This window comes from Aulonocara sp. 'chitande type north' Nkhata Bay, linkage group LG18 (genome assembly GCF_057382095.1).
Source record: "Aulonocara sp. 'chitande type north' Nkhata Bay isolate Kocher_YH1m ecotype deep benthic linkage group LG18, A_spYH_male_GT1.1, whole genome shotgun sequence".
Lineage (NCBI taxonomy): Eukaryota > Metazoa > Chordata > Actinopteri > Cichliformes > Cichlidae > Aulonocara > Aulonocara sp. 'chitande type north' Nkhata Bay.
The window spans coordinates 8430062-8450591 of record NC_141361.1 but is presented as its reverse complement, the minus strand read 5'-3'; the positions used below and the strand labels follow the sequence as shown (position 1 = coordinate 8450591).

The window sequence follows — 20530 nt, the reverse complement described above, 5'->3', positions numbered from 1 at the left end:
GCAGTGGAGTTCTGAAATGAAAAAATAAAAGCACATGCTTTTTTTAATCACAGGTGAGATGACCCATGAACACGGCCTCTGAAGAGCCTGTGAAGGCACGAGCAACGCTTCATTTCACATAGAAAATCCTGAACGGTGACTCGGAGACGGCCGTATAGGAGTTAAGCTGAACCTCTGAAAGCAGCGTTTTAAATTCACAAATTAGTTTCAATAAAGTTTAAGTGGAAAGCTCGAGCAGCTACTCACCCAAATTTAAATCAGTTTGTCTTCTTCTTGGAAGATTTTTTCTTTTTCTGGAATAAGAAAAAATAATAATATTGCTTAACTGCTTCTCCATGCAAATTATTTGGAGAGGAAACTTTGAGTTTACTTTAAAATGCCTCGCAGCCAGATGAGTGCCAACACTTCTTCACAGATCTATAAAAAAAAAACTTAAGCAAAGACCGAAGATTTCTTTTTCTTGTCTCTTCAAACTGTCAGTCAGTCTCATTAACGAGGGGAAACGTAAACGGCGGCGTACTATAACTCTGAATATTTTAAAAGGAAGGATGAGAGTTTCTTACCCCAGAAGCAGCTGGAGGAGTGTGTGTGTCTGCAGCAGGCTCGACCTCTAGTTTCTCCTGTAGTCTGCTCTTCTCTGTGAATATCAGCACATTATGAAGTCATTTAAAGGAACTGCTGCACTTTGTGGTAGTGTGGTGTGTGTGGAACCCCTGCACGGTCATTTTTTTCACCTCTCTGGATGATTGCAAGCATCATCTTGCAATAGTTTCCCCCTATCCACAGGCAGAGGTGTACTTAAGATAAACTGGAGAAAGCCAAAAGACATCTGGGCCACGGTCATTGTTTACAGGTGGAAATATATGCTTTTAGCTCTCCACATGGGCCTTTTGTCTGCAACAAAAACCTCCTTGAATGCAACTGGTCACTAGAACTCTGATTACAAAGAGAAACCAGAACTAAAAATCTTGTCTCTTCCCCTTCTGTATATGAATACACCAGTTTCTCTTCAGAGGTTATAAATATGATTCAATATCATGTAACAGACTACAGTGAGAGGCAGTGTACTCTCAGCTGTGCCTGCAACAGCACAAATGTGCAGCTCTGAGCCGAGAGAGAAAACTACAGCAGCTACGTCTTTGTTTTAGACGGTGTATGAACCGAGGGGCGACATTAATGCACGATTTGTTACTAATAAGGATTATTTTGAACCTTGAATCTACTCATGTAGAATCCAGCAACAAATGTGAGGTGATGGCCCCACAGTGGAAGATTACAGAGGGTAGCAGGTTGTCCTTCTCAGACATTAATGCATCAAAAACTAAAGACATGGTGATATCGCTCCATCTCTCCTGTGGTGAGGTTGTTGAGTTCGTGTAGCCTTGCACTGTGACTGTTAACAAGCTGACCTTTGAACTTCAGGTGGATGCGCTGTAGAGCTTTTCTCTGTCGGTAAGCTCACCAGCCCGTTTACTTTGATAGGAAGCTTTGTGGATTTTATGTAGACAGCGTCTTTATGATAATGCTTTATTACAGTTTTATGGAGTCTGTCCTGACATGTCCTTTTCTCAGCCTGTGCAGGTCACTGAACCTCAAAAACCAAAAGCAGGCTGTGAGATATAGTTAAAGTCTAAAGAACTGCACACTGTTGTGACGTAGTGTCCTGAAAAACTATGCACATTCTTACTGTTTGCATAGGAATTACAAGGCTAAATAGCAGCTAGGTGTTGCTAATAAAACTGACTTAACTGATCAAAAGCAGTCGGTCTGGAGCATTCGGGAGTATCAACGCAATGCCACAATGTTCCCATGAGTGAACATATCCCAGCAAGTTACTTATAAGTTCCATCGGTGCAATGCTCAGAGAAACCGCAAGAGCTACAGCTCAGACTCTACAGGCCTCAGTTAGCATGTCAAAATTGATGACAGAAAGCCTCTTCACTCTAAAGAGAACATGGCAGCACGGCTTAGGTCTGCAGCGCTGCATCTGCATAAATCGCATGACTCCTGGAATAATGTCCTTTGGATAGAAAAGACCGACATATAGACATCTGGCCATCATGTGTAACACCACGTAACACACAAACGCCTCATACCAGCTGTCAGTTACGGTGATGATTTATGCTTGTTTTGCATTCACAGGATCTGAGCTCCTTGCACCTTCATTTGACTGAGTATACCAAAGTGTATACCAACAATGTGAGAGACTGATAAAGTCAACAGAAGACAATTACTTCAAGTTATTGCTGCTAAAGGTGGATCTACAAGCATCGTGTTTATCCCAGCAGTGCTGTAACTATGGTTCAGTTCATGGTTTCTTCTTCCTCCAGTATGACGACGAACAATAATACTCTGATGTATAACCTGTTACCGCAGCAGTCTTTAAACATTATAGCTTTCACCACACTGGTTGCAGATCAATGGTACCGCAGGACGATATTGCAGATGTTTGTGTCAAGACTTCATGAACTGTCACACCCTTAATATAGCGCAACATGAATGCTAACTTAGTAAGAAGAAAGTCTTACTTGTTTTCTTAGCAGGTACATCTTGGCTCACATTTTCGGCAGCTTCCTCGCATTTAACCGCCTTCTTCTTCCTTTTCTTCTTCCCTCCGTTTGAAAGCGCCGACGTATCGGCATCATCAAGAATCGCAGCACTCTGGTCATCTGCCACACCGCTCTGATCCTCAGCCTGCAGCTCCCTCTTCTTCTCCTTCTTTGCCTTGGGAGGTTGGTTTTCCTTTGACGAATTTTCTTCTAGGTCAGCATGTTTTTGCATCTTTTTCTTCTTCTTTGGCGTTTCGTCCTCCCGAATGGGCTCAACTTTGGGTCTTTTGCTTGACTTTGGGTGAAACACTTCCTCTGTTTCTTCTTGTAGGTGTTTCTGTCTGAAAAATGGAAGTAATCCTTTAACTTTTACTGTGATTTTGTAAGAACCTTCTGCACATACTCTTTGTAAAAAGTACTACTGGTAGCACGAACCTCTACAGCATCAAAATTCTGCAAGGTGACATTCTACAATCGTTTGGCTTCGCTTTTGTTTCACTTGTAGTTTTATGAAGAAATATGCCAAAGATAAGCAGAAACTACTCACTTCTTCCTTCTCACATGGTTCTGATCTGCAGATAACTTGTTGCTCTTCATCAACCTCATCGCCATCTTCTCCTTCTTATGAAGTTTTAATCTCCTCTTCAGGCTGAGCTTCTTCCTGAGACGCTTTTTCTTTTTGGCCGAGGAGTCCAAAGAAGACTTTCCCTCTGCAGGAGCAGGCCAAAAAGAAAATAAAATGCACAATTAAAGTTATCTAAAAATCACACTAGATTTATCACCACTAATGATTAAGAGTAAAGGCCACATGAAATACAAGTTAATGTCTTATTACAGGGAACTTTCTGGAAAGGCTTTTCCTCTCTCTCTCTCTACCTGTGGCTTCCATTTTCTCCTCTGTGCCATTACTGCCCCCTGCTGGTTGTTCTTCAGATTGCACAGCCTCGTTCTCCTGACCTCCTTCCTTTCTCTTCTTTTTCTTCTTCTTCTTTTTCTCCTCCATTGTCTCTGCCAGACTCACAGGATTCTCAGCCTTCTCCTCTACTGCTCTTCCTGCCTCACGCTCCTCCTCTTCCACATCTTTAGCCTTCTTCTTCTTCTTCTTCTTTTTAATTTTGTTTTCAGTGACAGTGTGAGTTTCCTCTTCCTTCTCTTCTTCTTCGTCTCTTTCCCTTTTCCTCTTCTTAGCCTTCTTTTTCTTGTCTGGTGGAGCTAACTGAGACGCCTCAACCTCATCCTCCTGATCTCCGCCATCCTCTGTCACCTCCTCTTCTTGTCTCTTTTTGTCTCTCTTTTCCTTTTTGGCAGATTTCCTAGGAAGAGGAGTGTCACTGAGTGGATCTGGGGTAGATGCATCAATGCTGCTGGGTGCGTCCGTGATCGATGCGTCTGCTGTTGACGTCTCAAAATCCTGTTTGCTCTTCCTTTTCTTTTTCCTGGGAGTGCTGCGGTCTTTACAGGACTCGGCAGTCTCCTCAGGGGACAGCTGGCTGGTCTCTCGCTCAGCTGCTTCGTCGTCTTTGACTGTGATGTTGATGATGATGGAGGCCTCTGGGTCCGATCGCTCTTCTGAAACCAACGTGACTTTGATACCAGTTGGACTGGCTGAGAGGTCACTCTGGATCCCGGTGTCCACGGGGATTTTCAACATCTCCGTGTCTCCCTCCAGCTCCGAGGAAAGATCTGCGACCTCTGACGTCTGAGTGCAGAGATACATACAGGAATTAAAACATGCTGCATATACACAAAGTCATTACAGATAGTGCAAATGTACTCATTATTATTCCCCATCTGCTTCTGGCAAAGACCTATCTTCACCATAAATAGTTAAGTAGTTGTATCACCTCAGATTTCTTTGTCTCCTCCACGTCATCCTCCTCCTCTTTTGGATTTTTAGATTCACCATCAGGGTCTGAAAAACATTATAAAATGCCTACATTAGATTACATTTGTAGTCTTTTATACCTGATCAGAGCTTTAAGATTTAAGTACATGACGTGAGACTCAATAAAATCATCTTTTTAAAATCAGTCGACAGTCTATTACAGTGGCAACTCTGGGAAAAACAGCAAGAGACATGAGTCATACGGCAGTTTTTTTGTTTGGTCATAAAAGAAAAGAAAAATAAGATAACGAGACATTTTAAATTGCCCTGATGGGATCTCAGGCTGGGTTCTGTCTGATGTATTGAGGATTAAAGTGGAGAGCAGAGCACACACTACGACATGTTTGTGATATATCTAACACTTTTATTTGACGAGCATCTCCAGGTGTATTTTTTTTCTTGATAGCAGCATCAGAACCCTCTCCCCCCACAGGAATCCAACTCTGAAGCCTTTCTGCAGCAGATGTTTGGACTTGTCATAGCAGGAAGTTCAGGTCGATAATAATATTATTAACAAAAGGCTCCTTTCCAGGAATTTGTGCAGTTCAGTTAGTAAAATCCAGAACTGCCTCCGTGTTTGACAGGTCAGAATGCGAAAAACCTTCGTTTCTATTCAAACGTCATCTATCATTTTCAAATTTTTGGGTGAAAGATGCGATTGTTTTCCAGATGATTGCAACTCTCAGAGTAGTCATAACTCCGGCTTACTTAACAAGCTGTGACAAGCTTTACAAACTCCTCTGAGAAGTTACACAAGTGAGTGGCGTCGAAAAACAACTGCTGTTTCTCCGGCTTTGGCAGAAATCTGTCAAACTCTTTTACAAGTTTTGGCACTGAATCCAGCTGCCTCGGGGTAAAAATATTCAAACTTTGTCTAAAACTTCTGTGCTTAAACAGCCGGAGATGACGTGCTGTCAATAAAAGGAAAAATGAAAAGACAGAATGCCTTTTTTCTCCCTTGTAAATAAATGGAAAAAAGTAAATCCAGAGTACAGCGACGAAGCTGTGCTTTGTTGGAAACCGCTCCAACAACAACTCCCTTTTTGGAACTGCTTTTTAATATCAGTGAATAACTTTTAGGTCAGTTCGTCCAAATCAGCAGCCATTAAATGAAAAGAGTCGAGCCTCACAGCTGTACGCCTCCACCACAACAAGTCGAGATAAAGCCAACATCCATCTCCCCTTCTGTTCCCGAGGTGTGTCGTCACATCACCACAAGAAACGTGTTGAGAGGCGGCTGGATTCTCACTAGATTTGCAAGCTCACAACAACCTTGTGTGCGTCATGCTAGACGAACCACAGTTGATTTAATCAAATGAGTGTCCTGCGAGGAAATGGCGAACACCAAGGTCACAGCTACAGATGGGCTTCAGGTGTGACAATATTTAGTTTTTTCCCAGGTTAATTAAACTTTTGGGGAAAAAAGAAAACTGCTCAGCAAAGCAACAGGTTGAAATGTGTCTTTCTTCTTGAAGCTACGAAATATGAGTTTTTAGACCGTTTAGTCTTCTTCAGTTGAGAACAGCTGGTCTTTTCGTTTGCCTTGACTTGAGCTCTTCATGCATCACAGTTTTCAGATCCTTCAGCGGTGTAGCTGAATGAAAAACTGAAGACCTTGTGCCCATATGTTAGGAAGTGCATCCTACTTAACCTCAACTCTTTGTCATTGCGGCACAACAGCTTACGAAACGAGCATCGAGCTGCCTGAGCTCACGCTCCAAGTGAGAAGTAATGTTATACTTTTTTTCTCTATTGTTGACTTATGACGAAAAAGATGTCCAAGTAATCATAAATACATATTCAATTCAACTTTATTTATACAGCACCAAATCACAACAACAGCCGCCTCAAGGCCCTTTATATTGTAAGGTAGACCCTACAATAATACATACAGAGAAAACCCAACAATCATATGACCCCCTATGAGCAAGCACTTTGGCAACAGTGGGAAGGAAAAACTCCCTTTTAACAGGAAGAAACCTCCAGCAGAACCAGGCTCAGGGAGGGGCGGAGCATACAACATTAATATTCACATATAAAGATAAGAAGCTATAAAGATGAACCAATTTTAGAGATTACATGAATGTGTGTAATATTCTTATAATCAATCATTTAATTATGTCGGTCATGAGCACGTGCATCTTCTCTTTGTCTTATGTAATCGTATATACGGAAAGATGAATGTGTGGGTCCTCATAACTACGAATTTAGTGATAAGTTTAAATCAATCAATCAATCAGGAGAAACATTCTGATTACAGATGCAACCCTACGACAAATCTCACTTTCTTTCTTGCAGTGATTTTCATGCCTGAGCAGAAATGTGAAATTTTGAAACTCTTGTAACTGTGGAAACAAACCTGGACGGCAGATGTTATCAGACTGATTTTCATAATACTTAAAAGAAACCTGCTGCAGAGGCAGCCGCACTGAAGCCTCGGTTTCTTAACAACAGCTTGTGACTCTTGTCAGAGCAGTGAGAAAGAGACGGAAAAGATGCCATGCATTTAGGGGGAAAAGAACAAACCGGTAATTAAAAATCTATTGGCTGTTAATACCTGCAGAGGGCGGGGCTTGACCGTCTCCTAGCTGGTCACTGGTTTCCAGAGCTGTCAGGTCAGAGGTGGTGGGTTCAACCAGGATGGGCATCTGCAAGAGGTCAACAGAGGTCTTTCACCACCAGACATGACGAGTCAAGTTTTTACTGATTTAGTTCTTAGTTTAACTGAATTATTTAAATACTTTGTAATTGTAGTGGAAATATCAAAATATGCAGGCACTTCAGGGATGCATAATAAAAGCAATCACAGGTTCTGTACTCGTATCAATTAATATATGAATATGAAGCAGTACTGCACCTCTCCTGCTGTGGCTTCTTCACCTTCTGGAGACTCGGCTTCGCTGACTTCCTGAGTGGGAACATCTGTCTGCTGTGACGCCGAAGCTTCTTCTATGTCTTCTGAGGTGTTTGTGGTTGCTTCCTGGAGAAAAACAGAGCAGAAAGATCAATTTAATCCTACAAGAAAACAAAGGCGAATTAATACAGCTCATTTTTGTCAATAAAAGCTAAAATTGCACTCGAAGCCACAGTTAAGTCTTGGAAACATGGCTGCATCACTAAAGAGAAGTCAGATGGATAATGGTTTAAACACTTCCAGCCTGGAGGCGCTGGTGCCAGCGCCGGCCAGTATCTGCTTTACAACTCAGCCGGCACCATTTTCTGAAGGTTGCCAAGCATGGCGGCATTCGCTGAAGAGGACAGCTGGGACTGCTGGGACAAAACTGAATGCAGTTTCTTTTGTGTGTTGCTTTTCTCGTGCACCAAATTAGATACCAGTGCAGGTGATAATCTTTAGTTTTAGGTCTATGTTGATGTGTGCATGCGGGCAATAATAACAACAAGAGGACTGATATTTGTTTCCCAAGTTGCATTTCTGCCGATTTATTGTTTTTCCAGATGCTCTGGATTTTGTGGAAGATGACAATTAAATTTAGATTTTTTTTTTTAACTAAAAAAATAGTCTAAGACTTGATATAAACTAAGCATCTATGGATATGAGCATAAGAGGAACAAGGATAATGATCTTTGATGCATAGCACACCAGCATGCTGCACTAGTCTGTAAACAGAGCCAGATGTTTACAACAGTTTGGGCGACAATTAATTAATATTTGGCTGATCAGGGTTTTTGTTTACAGCTTTTTGATTGCTCATGTCCGATTTATTATTACTGGCGCTTCCATCTTTCCACATGTGAGCAATAAATCTTGCAAATACAACGCTATTTAACTGATCAAATAACATGAATTATTCATTGCTGGCACGTGTCAAAACAGTCCTGTTTTGACACTTAGAGATGAATGTTGCAGAATTATTATTATTATGGTAAAAAGGTGGCACCACAAATTATCATCTTTATGCCAAAAAAAAAAAAAAAAAAAAAAAAAATCATACATTTAATTTCTGTATGTTTTTTATTTGATCTTTTTCTTGTTGACAACTGGCACCAAATTGCTTGTTTAAACAATGCAAATGCCAATTAAATCTGACGTTTCTGTTTCTGTTGGAGCTTCAGATGATTTAAACATGAATACAGAGTTTTAAAGTGCACCGACTTGTTGCACTAATTAAGAGCAACATCTAATACGGTGACATTTAATCGCAATCTTTTACGTTCCAGTAAAGTCTTAAAAGAAAATTCACAATTCAGCAAAGAAAGGCTGTCTGCAGTGTTGACTACTAGAAGCGTAACAACACAAACAGTCCACTGCAAAATAAGTTTCAGCTGTGCAGAGGTGAGCTGAGGAGAAGGAGGCTCTGCTGAGCCAGGAATCAACAGCTACTCCCATTTTTTTATGAGTGTGGTTTAAGGTGATTAACATTTCTGCTCATTGCAGAGCGATCCAGTGCGCCAGGAGGAAAATTAAACAGCACACTAGGCCTTTAAAGACATCAAGGTAGAACGAGTGATGCATATGTGCTCAAGTGTCAGTCGCATGAAAAAGTTTTGTGAGATATGATGAGATGAAAAGAAAAATAAACATCTGACACAAAAGTTTAAAATGAAATTGATGAGCTAACCTGCTTCAGATCATCACTGCCCTCTTGATGCTCCACTTTAAGGTCACCGCCTGAGACTGAGGCCTCGGCTGGATCGGGGGCCTGCGATTGGTCCTCAGCCTGATCAGGTAACACCAGGTTGTTGTTACCCTGGCTGGGTGCAGTTATTTCCTCAGCGTCTGAAGAGGCAGAGCTCAGGCTTTCTGCCTCATTGGACGCCTCAGCATACACTTTAGTTGGAGCTGACTGGAAAATATGTACAGGCAGTTAGAAGAACTTGCATCCTGCTGTTTACTCAGAATATCTGCTAGTTTCAGGAAGACAAATCCAAGACACTCGAGGATCTTTTTACTGCTCTGTATACCCCATTTATTGGAGACTATATTTCACTGCAAATGAGGTGCTATACTGAGAACAGTGTACAGGCTTTTTACGTTTGGGGGAAACAATGCAACAGAGCAATTTCAAATACTCGCACACAGACTAAACTTGTTGTGTCAAATATATTTGGACTATATAGATAGAGACACCCTGTGTTTACGTCCCCTAGCATGCACAACAACAAACCCAGACATGCCTGAGAGCGATAGCTGCATGTGCCAGCCTCCAATGATATTTAGTACATAAAAAGGGAGCTACTTCAACAACCCCCAACAAACCACACTCCTCTGCAAAAAACACCATCAAGTCCAAGCAGGCCAAGAAGGCACGTGAGGAGGAGATGCTAGCATCTCTTTATATGCAATCCAAAAGTAAAAATATGACTCCACTGAGTGTCGCTGGAGCACTTGCTAGCTCCGCTCCACATCACAGGAAGTCCATTTTAATCCACAGAGAGCAGATTTAATTCAACCAGCTGGCGAAAACTACAACTAAAAGAAACTAGAAATTCTGCTGAGTAGAAACATCTTTGCCGTTAAGAATGTGATGTTGTTGTTGTTGTACAGCAAAAAGAAAGCCGCAGTGCTTTTACCATTAGACACAAAGCAATCAGGGTTTCCAGCAGCTGTCGACAGAAACCACAACGAATAGTTCGCACAGAAACGAGCACGCACACAATTTGTCTCTGAAGATTACCGTTGTCACACGCACACAATTCTGTGTCCACACGGCATTATCTGCTGCATCACTGGGCCAACACAAAAGAACAGACAAGACACACACACACACACACACACAGCAGTAATAACAACAGAGGAAACTAATACAGGACAGATGAGACGAGTGGAAATGTGTCCGTGTGTTTCACAAGCGTATAACAACACTGCAGCTACTGTCCATCTATCAGCACATTATTACAGTGGCTGGACAACAGCTATGTGTGTTCATGATGGCACTGCTTTCCTCCTCCTGTAACAACGCTCAGCACTCGATACTTACTCGAACGCTTTTTACTTTTTGCTTTTAACTTTAATGAAAACCTTTAAAACATAAACCCCAAGTAAAAATATTCCTACATTAACCCTTTAAGACCTACCATAGAACCAAGTGCGCCAGAGCTTATATTATATTTTTACATGCTGTGGAGCCATTTTTGGGAGCATTTCAAGTTGCTATACATCAATACAACCATTATAGCCCAAATTTTAATAATATGTCTGCATTAAGTGCATAGTAATTACATAAATTGCAAAAAAGTGCAATAAACTACAAAAAAATTGAAAATCGTTTTTGTTTTTTTAACATATATTTCTAGTTAGAGAAATTTAAGAGGCTTATCCCTCAGAACTGTAAATACAAAAAAGTTGCACAAAATAGTTTCCCACCACAGGAAATTTATTTTGAGTGTCTTCATAGTTTTATTTTTGAAATACACCAATTTTTATATACTGCAATAAAAACGAAAATAAATCTTATAATGCAAATTTGCAAAAAAAACTGCATATGCATCAAAATAAACTATTTCCAGCAGTGCAATATGAGTCCTAAGCATCCCAGAAACGACACAGAAAGTCATAAAGTCAAAGATAACTTTTAAAAACACCGGTATAGGCTCATAAGGCCCTGATGGTAAAAAACTACATTTTCGCAAATGACGTCACTTCCGGTTTCGGGCAGGTCATGGCGGACATGCGATAGTTCGTGCTGATGGACGAAGGAAGTGTTACAAACAGCTGATCGGATCGGCAAAGCGTGTTTCTGGAATATTATGTTTTTGTTACTGCAAGTGCTTTTTATGCAATTTTTGCAAAGCTATATGTGGAAGGAAACTGTGACCGAGGACAAGCTGATGGCATAAGATGCAAGTACAACTCCTCCGGTTTCATATGCAAAAAAAATTATTGCGCTAGTTTACGTGGTTGCAGAGCTACCGGGATTTAAAAATAGTTATGCAAAATGGAGCGTGCCCGCTCAGACCGGCTTTAAAGGGTTAATGATCATTAACACGTCGCACCTTTATCTTTCCCTGCTCGTAGTTATTTCAAGAGTTGCTTTATGAGATAAGACTTAAATAACTCGTGTTCACTTCATGCTTAATCGTACAAATTTAGAGATTCATCTTTAATTAGATAAGGTCTGCTGGAGATTCCTCGCCTACTTTAGTTTTAAGATGCTAATATTTGAAAATATGATTGTTATCTTCAGGGCATAGCTTATTTCAGATTATAAATGTACTGTTTACCCTTCGTAGAGCAGAATGGCACAGGAGGCGAGGAAGAGAGAGAGCCAGGAAACGTGCAGCTTTTATTGCTGATCCCTTTCGCTTTTCCAAACAATTGCTGGGGGTTAAGCGAAGCGGGCAGTTGGAGTGCTCAGCAGAGGAGGTGAATAACTTCCTTCATGAGACCATGAGTGACCCTTTGAGGGAACAAGACTTGGGACCAAACAAAGCTCTCATCAACCCTGCCCCACCATCAGTAGAGTTCAAGTTGACGGAGCCAAGTTTGAAGGAGGTGTGTGAGGTCATCAAAGCAGCCCGCTCAGCATCCTCCCCAGGTCCCAGTGGCGTACCCTACCTTGTCTATAAGTGCTGCCCAGAGCTGCTCCGCCAAATGTGGAAGATCTTAAAGGTGATATGGCGGAGAGGGAGAGTTGCTGATCAGTGGAGGTGCGCAGAGGGAGTCTGGATTCCCAAAGAGGAGGATTCGAAAAACATAAACCAGTTTCGGAGCATCTCGCTATTGAGCGTGGAGGGGAAGGTGTTTTTTAGCGTTGTCTCCCGGAGATTGACCGAGTTTCTCCTTAGAAACAATTACATTGATCCATCAGTTCAGAAGGGGGGGATCCCAGGAGTTCCTGGTTGCCTAGAGCACACTGGTGTAGTTACACACCTTATAAGAGAAGCCCATGAGAACAGAGGCGACCTAGCTGTATTGTGGCTGGACCTGACTAATGCGTATGGGTCGATCCCACACAAACTGGTTGAGCATGCTTTACACCTCCACCATGTTCCCAGTAAGATCCTGGACTATTATGCCAATTTCAGGCTTAGGGTCACTGCTAGGGCAGTTACTTCAGACTGGCACCGACTCCGGAAAGGTATAATAACAGGCTGTACCATCTCAGTTACGCTCTTTGCCCTGGCAATGAACATGGTGGTAAAGGCTGCGGAGGTGGAGTGCAGAGGGCCGTTAACAAGGTCAGGTGTTCGTCAGCCCCCTATCAGAGCCTATATGGATGACCTCACCATTACAACATCATCAGTTCCCGGGTGTAGGTGGATCTTGCAAGGTCTTGAGTGACTCATCTCATGGGCAAGGATGAGTTTTAAACCTTCCAAGTCAAGATCGATGGTACTGAAGAAGGGCAAGGTGACGGACAAGTTCCGGTTCTCAATTTCAGGAACCATTATTCCATCCATAACGGAACAACCAGTTAAGAGCTTGGGGAAACTCTTTGACTCCAGCCTGAAAGACTCTACTGCTATTCAGAAGGCAAATGAGGAGCTGGGAGCGTGGCTTATTAAGGTGGATAAGTCCGGCTTGCCTGGAAGATTTAAAGCCTGGATCTACCAGCATTCCATCCTGCCCCGAATCCTGTGGCCCTTGCTTGTCTATACAGTTCCGATAACTACTGTGGAATCCCTTGAAAGAAAGATCAGTGGCTTTCTTCGTAAGTGGCTGGGACTTCCCCGCAGTCTCACCAGCGCTGCCTTGTATGGGACAAGCAACAGCGTGCAGTTACCCTTCAGTGGTCTCACAGAAGAGTTCAAGGTGGCTCGCACACGAGAAGCCTTACAGTACAGAGATTCTAAAGACTGCAAGGTGGCATCAGCAGGCATTGAGGTAAGGACAGGAAGAAAGTGGAAGGCTGAGAAGGCAGTTGAGGTGGCGGAGTCACGCCTAAGGCAGAAAACACTGATGGGGGTCTTAGCAACAGGGGGAGCAGGCTTGGGGTACGTCCCAAAGGCCCAGGTCAGCAGGGCACAGGGAAAGGAGAGACACCAGCTACTCCAGGAAGAGGTCCGAGCAGGTGTGGAGGAGGAGCGAGTAAGTAGAGCTGTAGGCCTTAAGCGGCAGGGAGCATGGACAAGGTGGGAGAGCACCTTGCAGCGCAAGGTCACCTGGGCAAACATCATGCAGGCAGACTTCCACTGGATCCGATTCCTAGTGCAGGCAGTATACGACACTCTGCCAAGCCCAGCAAACCTCCATCTGTGGGGAAAGAGCGAGACACCTGCCTGTCCCCTGTGCTCTGGAAGAGGGACCCTAGAACACCTCCTTAGCAGCTGCCCAAGGGCCCTGGCCGATGGTCGGTATCGTTGGCGGCACGACCAGGTGCTCAGAGTAGTTGCTGAAAAGATTGCCTTAGCAATCAGCACCAGCAAGCACCATCATGCTCCGAGGAAGGCAATCTCTTTTATTAAGGCTGGAGAGAAACCCCAGGTGCGCCCACATTTGACAACTGGCCTTCTCAACACAGCCTCTGATTGGCAGCTACAGGCTGACCTGGGTAAACAACTAAAGTTCCCTCAGAACATTGTAAAAACATCACTCCGGCCAGACTTGATAATTATTTCTGAGGCCTCAAAACAGCTGATCATGCTGGAACTCACAGTGCCCTGGGAAGAGCGGATCGAGGAGGCCAATGAAAGGAAACGAGGAAAGTACCAGGAACTAGTGCAAGAGTGCAGGGGAAGGGGCTGGAAGACTTTCTATGAGCCCATAGAAGTGGGTTGTAGGGGCTTTGCAGGACGATCACTCTGCAAAGTCCTAGGCCGGCTGGGCGTGGCTGGGGCAACCAAGAAGACGGCCATCCAGGCTGTGAGTGAAGCGGCAGAGAAAGCCACAAGGTGGCTGTGGATTAAGAGGGCTGATCCGTGGGTAGCTACTGGTACGCAAGTCGGGGCCTGATCACCCCCGGCTGGGTCGCCTGGGCGAGGGTGTATGATGTTGTGAGACCCGAAACACCTGATGACCCTAGGATACATCACTGAAGATGCGTACCAGTGCATCCAGGAGATGTGTCTTTATAGATAATAGTGTACTGTTTGGGTGTCAGAATGTCAATATTATTACCTGTAAAAGCTAATCTGCAGAAGCAGAACACATGGCGCCGCCTTTGTGTCTGTTTACGCAGCTCTTTGGTGACAGAGAGAAGGATTATTAGCATGCAGACGTGCTGCAAAACTTTGCATAGGACCAACCACAACCACGCCTTCCTGCAGCTGCTGTTGTTGAGAAACCTCTTTTGAATTTAAGAAAACACATTTTTAAAGCTTAAGTCATGCCAGGAAATAAACTGTTAGCATCTTAGCTGGGAAAAATGATTCTCCTTCTTATCTTGTTATTTCTCCTGTGATTTTAATACCATTTGAAGGCTACAGGATATTTTCTGGTTTTCTCGGCGCACATGTTCATCAACACATCCTAAATACCAAACATTTACGCTCAACATTCAGTTTGTCCTTATTGACTCTCCCATATGAAGCACACATTAGCACTGACACAACAGGGCTACGCTAACTGAAAGTATTCTGTCTCCTCACTTTGAGAAAAAGGGGGCAAAGCTAGCACAGAAAAACTCAAACCCATTTTTCATGATATGTGAGATGTTCACCTCTTGCTCTGTTTTTGTTTCTTCCTCCTTTATCTTTTCTTCTTCCACTTCACTGTCAGAGGAGCCGGCGCTCTCGCTGTCAGAGTTTGTTGCTTGGGATTTATTATCAGCAGCCAGCAGCTGCTCACAGACACTCTCAGAGATGCTCTCTGCCTTCAGTGGCTCAACAACATCAGGCCCAGGCTCTGAAAGAGAAAATCAAATATATTTTAGACTGGCTTCATAGTCACCGGTGCCAAGATTTGTAAAAGAAATAAACACAGAGTGAAAAAAAAGGATAACTTATAAAATGCAAAGTTCAACTCAGTTTTCTTTATGTAGCGCCAATTTCACAACAACAGTTGCCCCAAAGAGCTTTACATTGTAAGGTAAGGACCCTACAATATTAGAGATAACAGCCCAACAATCAGATGATCCTGTATGAACAAGTTACGAGACGTAACCCAGCAGCATTACTGAGGCACGTGTCAGAGTCAACCGATCTAGTAGTTACATTCCCTAAAAAGTCCAGGTGATGTGGAGAAGTAACAAAAAGTGTCCAGTTTGAACAAAGAAGGCAAGAATCTAACAATAAACTTTATCAAAAAGGGAAGTTTGAAGACTGATCTTAAAAGTAGAGAAACGTCTCCTACACTGTGAGCTAGCTGCGCAGGAGAGGAGCTTCTGACCATTTACAGCAGTGAGGTTAGTCACAAACACTCGACACACATTACTCCAGTCCTGGCAGAATTACACTGGCTTCCCATTTGCTACAGAACCCAATTAAAATTTTCACTGATTACTTTTAAATCACAGACAATCAATTACTGTTACAACTTCTGCAGTGTGGGCTCAAAGCACAGGAGCCCATTGTGGAACAAACTTCAGCTTACTGCTAAATTAGCTTTAAATTAGCATTAGATAAATAAACAAAAACATATTTTTACAGAGAGGCTTTTGTTTGTTTTACGTTTTCCTCATTTCTTGCATCTTCCAAAGATAAACTAATGAATCAGCTGTATGACTGACAGGTTGCTAAAATAATTAATTGCCAAGTTGTTGCTCTATGTATCTATAAAACATCAGAAAAAATAAAAATGGAAATCATCATTCTCCAGAAATCGAGATCCACAAGATTTAAACAAGCATTAATTAGAAAATGTTTGACATTTAATTAATTAAATTCATTTCAGCTACAGATGTGCACATATTAGTGGCTTTATTTTGTCCTAACTACTGCAATCAAAGATAAAATTTACCGAGTGGAGGGTTGGAATCCACATCATCTCCTCCTGTGACACTGGAGAGCCTGGTGTCTGCAGCCTCTGCTTTGATGCTTTTCTTTGAGTAACTGGACTCTTGTGTCTCCTGTTTGGCATGCTGGGCTAGGGAGTACAGTCTGTAACACACACACACACACAAATGAATTACATTTCTTTTACTGGCTATGCTTATACATTAGGTAAAGCACCAACTGATGAGCTGAAAAACGCAGTCAATGCAAATCTCAATTCCTCCAGCGACCACTTGAGGCTGACTCTAAAAGTGAGTCTCAGACTCACAGATTCCCGAGTTAAATTGTCCAACTTCAGGCATGAATTTAACACGTTTACATGCTAGTATGAGAAGTATTTTTGGCCTCATGTATGTTTTCTCCCTTCATCACAATTGTACACAGGGCTAATCTTTATTATAAATCATTTAAATGGAATTTGCTGATGCTTAAAGTTATGACTGTGGCCTCTTTAATTAGCAGATTTACAAACACAGATTGCTTAAGTTGATAGCAGCGTGCCAAGTTTCAGCCCAGAAAGTCTGAAATGAACTCTGGACCATTTTAGTGTTTAGAGCATTTTGGAACAGTTACATGGCTAATAATTTTACTTTTTTCTCCAGTTTCCAAACTGTTATAACATAACATACATCTGTATATCTCTAGTAAAGTAGTAAAACTAGTAAAGCGCTATACAAATACAGGCCATTTACATCCGGTTTCACCAACACCAAAATGGCGAGCCTTAGTGTTCTAACACGCACTAATACGTGATGCTGCAGTGGCAACATCCATCTTTTTATAAGCAATCGGGCTCAAAACATCTCAAACTGGTTTCTTGAACACGAGTTCAGTGTACTCAGATGGCCTCCACAGGCACCAGATCTGAATCTAAGAGAGCGCCTTTGGGATGCGGCGGGAGACTCAAGCCACGGATAAATCTGCAGGAACTGTGTGATGCTATCCTATCAACATGGAAAATCTCCGAGGAATGTTTCCAGCACATTTTTCAATCTATGTCACAAAGAATTAAGGCAGCTCTCAAAGCAGAAAAGGAGTCTAACCCAGTACTGGGAAGGTGTGCCTAAATGGTCGTGAACGTAAACAAGCATTCGACTTGATTTAGCTATGCTTGGAAGCAAATAGCTAGCACAGCTATAGACTACACTGTTCTGTTTACATGTCTTTACTCTTTATCAGTGCAGTGAAGTAATTCAATTCTGTGTTTTTCTCCCACCTTAACCCCCAACTAGCTGCCCGTCCCTGAGCCTGGTTCTGCCGGAGCTTTCTTCCTGTTCAAAGGGAGTTTTTCCTTCCCACGGTTGCCAAGTGCTCGCTTACAAAGTGTCAGCTAACTTTGGAGAGGTTAAGTGTATTCTTACCTACATTATAAAGCACATTGAAGCAACAGGTGTTGTAAATTGACGCTATATAAATAATATTTAATTGAATTCACCAGCTTTTGAAAAGAAAAACATTTCTGTGAATCTCAGAAGCCTAAGAACTACAGGTTTTTGATCATTTGCATTGTGGCAGTAATTAGAATAGGGCTAAGTACCATTATGAGTACTTATCCCTAATGAGCAGCTGTTTGAAAACAGTGTTTTTCTGATAATCAGAGGTGCCTTATATTCGGCACATAATTATGTATTTTCATTGACTTCTGCAGATTTCTGTTATTTTAGTGTTAGATTCACTTCGGCAAATGAGCTGATGTCATTGATTTAGCCATTTATCTGATGCCCATTTAATCCTCATTAGGGAGGCAGGGATTTGAAGGTGATCCCAGAATGCACTGGGCACAAGGCCAGGAAATCACTCACACAAACCGTACCAGTCGCATCCTGCTCACACAGACAGCGTGGAGTCTACAAATCACCTAAGCTGAGTGTGTCTCTGAATCGCATTACCTGCTGAGCTGTGACTCCAAAAAAGCAGTAAGTCATAAAATGTGGAGATAAAGAAAAACAGAGGATGATGAGAAAAAGCCACTATTTATGCACTTCATTGGGCTTAATCTCATTTTAGACCATTAAATGATTGTTTTAAGGTTCTTTGGGAGCCAGAGAGCCCCATCCTGTTTTCAGCTGCTGACATTTTTAATCTACACATGCTCACCTGTACAGTTTGCTGTACACAGTCAGTTTTCACAAAATTTGCAGCACATATAACAATTACAGCACAAAGAATGTTAAATTTTACAATTTTCTTATAATTACTTTCTTTTTGGTAACTTGTGGCATTATATATTTATGTATACAAGTGTGTAACTGGGTGTGACTTACTTCATCCAGCCTGTGTAGATATCATGTAGGGTGGAGGAGCTCTCCACTGGTGTCTCCACCTACAACACAACACACAACAGCCTGAGAAATACTGTGCATCTAAAACTTGCTCAGTGTTTTCAAAATACAATTTCTCCTTTTCACTGATTCCCTGAATGTTCTGTCTCTGCTTCAGCTAAACTTCCTGTGCGTCCCATAACTACATAGACAAAAGAAGAAAGGAAAAAAACACAGATAGCAAAGGGAAATAACAAATTTCCTGTGCTGCAGGAATGCTGCCACAAGCTTCCAGATGTGAATTCATGTAAAATATGCCAAAGAAGAGAGTATGATGAATACACAATGTTCACATAGAGGAGTGAAGGACACTCGTAAGTAAATTCTAATAAGACTGCTGCTGTAACTTCATTCAGACTTTAAGGTGTTGTTTTATGTCCTTTCCAGCTCTCGTTTTATGTTTGAACTCTACGACAGTATAATATTCCTTATTTTTATGTTTTGATGGAGCCCACAGCTCATCCCGTGTCTGAAAAACCCTTCCCCCCTCTTTTTAATGGTTAGGAACCAGCCTATCCAGGGTTTACCCTGCCTCTAGCATTGTAACAGCTGGGACAGGCTCCAGCTACCGCGACACAATGCTGGATAAGTGGTTAGTAAAATGAAAGAAAAGATAAATGATATCTTATAATGAACTTCAGCAGACCGCTCAGTTAATTCACTCTCCCTTTAAGCCAACTTTCTTCAGATTGGCCGTCCCTGTAAACAGAAGGTCTGAACTGCAGGTGGGCGGGGTTTATGTACTTGCATTCAGACCTGTGAAGCCAAAATAGAAAAGAACTGTTGCAAACAGAGAACCCTTGTGATTCTCTGTACCTGTACCGACTCTGATCTCACTTTTTACATTTTCTTTTATCATGTTAAATATGAGCACCCGCCACTGTAAGTATGAGCAACTTTTGACAATGACATTTTTATCTCATAAGCTCTGCAGGAAAAGCTTACATCACACCTAAGCGCATGTTTCCTAACAGACAGACTTAGGAAGAATAAGACAATATTATTTTTTAGATTTCCCCTGTTAAAAAAGAAAATACCAGAAAGGCTTATTTTACAGTGTTTGGTTGCATCATAAGATGTCATCGGCACAGCTACTGGATAATCAAGAGCTGCAGTGATTATGTGCAACAGTCCAAATACCCCAAATTCTAAAAACGAGTGAATTACAGCGAAATATAGAGAAAAGCATCCAGGTCTCGTATTTGAAAAATAAGTAAGTAGAAGTTCATCTCAGCTGGCTATTTAATTTTAAAAAAAGCTGCCGATTATTTTTAAATTGATGAAATAATCAATTAATCAACTTATCACAGCAGCTCCAGGAGCTTTAGATAAAAAAAGGTCAACTGTTATCACTAAACACTATGAAAAGGTGATGAGGTTTTGAATGGGGTGACAGCGTGCAGCAATAGGCCGCAGGAGCAGAGCTGCTTTGTGCAGCTCCTGTAACATAATGTTCTTTTCCTCCAGAAGGCCTGAACAAGGAGCCACACGCTTTGTCTCGCACACACACAGACTGAAGTGCATCTTACCGACAGCCACACTGAAGCAAACACACATCACATTTATATTTAAGTTGTTATATAACAAGCAAGATGCGCATGTCAGCTGATGAAATCACATAAAAAAAATAGTCTTTTTACTCACATTTAACTAACGTGTGCGAGCTAGAACCCAGTCTACCGACTGCACGCTAAATATTAGACTGTAAATTTAAGCCAAACTTCTTACCTGGGTAACGTGCTTCTCCAGCACCTGGGCAGCTTTCTGGTAGCCGTTCACCTTCAGGTGCTGGTAGATTAGAAACAGCAGCACGTCGTCCTCCTCTGAGGCCATGCTGTCCGACGGGACCGACTGGCAAACCGGGAAAAAGTGCAAATAATATTGACGGGTTATTTACACTTCAGTACATGCTCGCTATTCGGCGTGCGCACATGTGCGCTGAC

At 42.2% G+C, this 20530-nt stretch overlaps 1 protein-coding gene and 1 long non-coding RNA gene across 2 annotated transcripts in view; one reads left to right on the top strand and one right to left on the bottom strand.

The window, feature by feature from the left end:
* Positions 1 to 183, top strand: part of LOC147307935 (uncharacterized) — a 21432-nt gene extending 21249 nt beyond the window's left edge. The window contains exon 3 of the long non-coding RNA XR_015126006.1: positions 54 to 183. This is a non-coding gene — a long non-coding RNA (uncharacterized LOC147307935). The remainder of the gene's footprint in view (positions 1 to 53) is intronic.
* Positions 1 to 20530, bottom strand: part of LOC147307934 (uncharacterized) — a 23512-nt gene extending 2982 nt beyond the window's left edge. The window contains exons 1-13 of the mRNA XM_086271493.1: positions 20316 to 20530; positions 18531 to 18589; positions 16232 to 16371; positions 14994 to 15178; positions 9015 to 9239; positions 7292 to 7414; positions 6992 to 7082; positions 4394 to 4461; positions 3426 to 4248; positions 3097 to 3259; positions 2529 to 2890; positions 564 to 637; positions 247 to 293 (exon numbers count right to left, since the gene is read on the bottom strand). Of these exons, the coding sequence (XP_086127619.1) occupies positions 258 to 293; positions 564 to 637; positions 2529 to 2890; positions 3097 to 3259; positions 3426 to 4248; positions 4394 to 4461; positions 6992 to 7082; positions 7292 to 7414; positions 9015 to 9239; positions 14994 to 15178; positions 16232 to 16371; positions 18531 to 18589; positions 20316 to 20420 (2454 nt within the window). The 5' untranslated portion in view covers positions 20421 to 20530 and the 3' untranslated portion in view covers positions 247 to 257. The remainder of the gene's footprint in view (positions 1 to 246; positions 294 to 563; positions 638 to 2528; positions 2891 to 3096; positions 3260 to 3425; positions 4249 to 4393; positions 4462 to 6991; positions 7083 to 7291; positions 7415 to 9014; positions 9240 to 14993; positions 15179 to 16231; positions 16372 to 18530; positions 18590 to 20315) is intronic.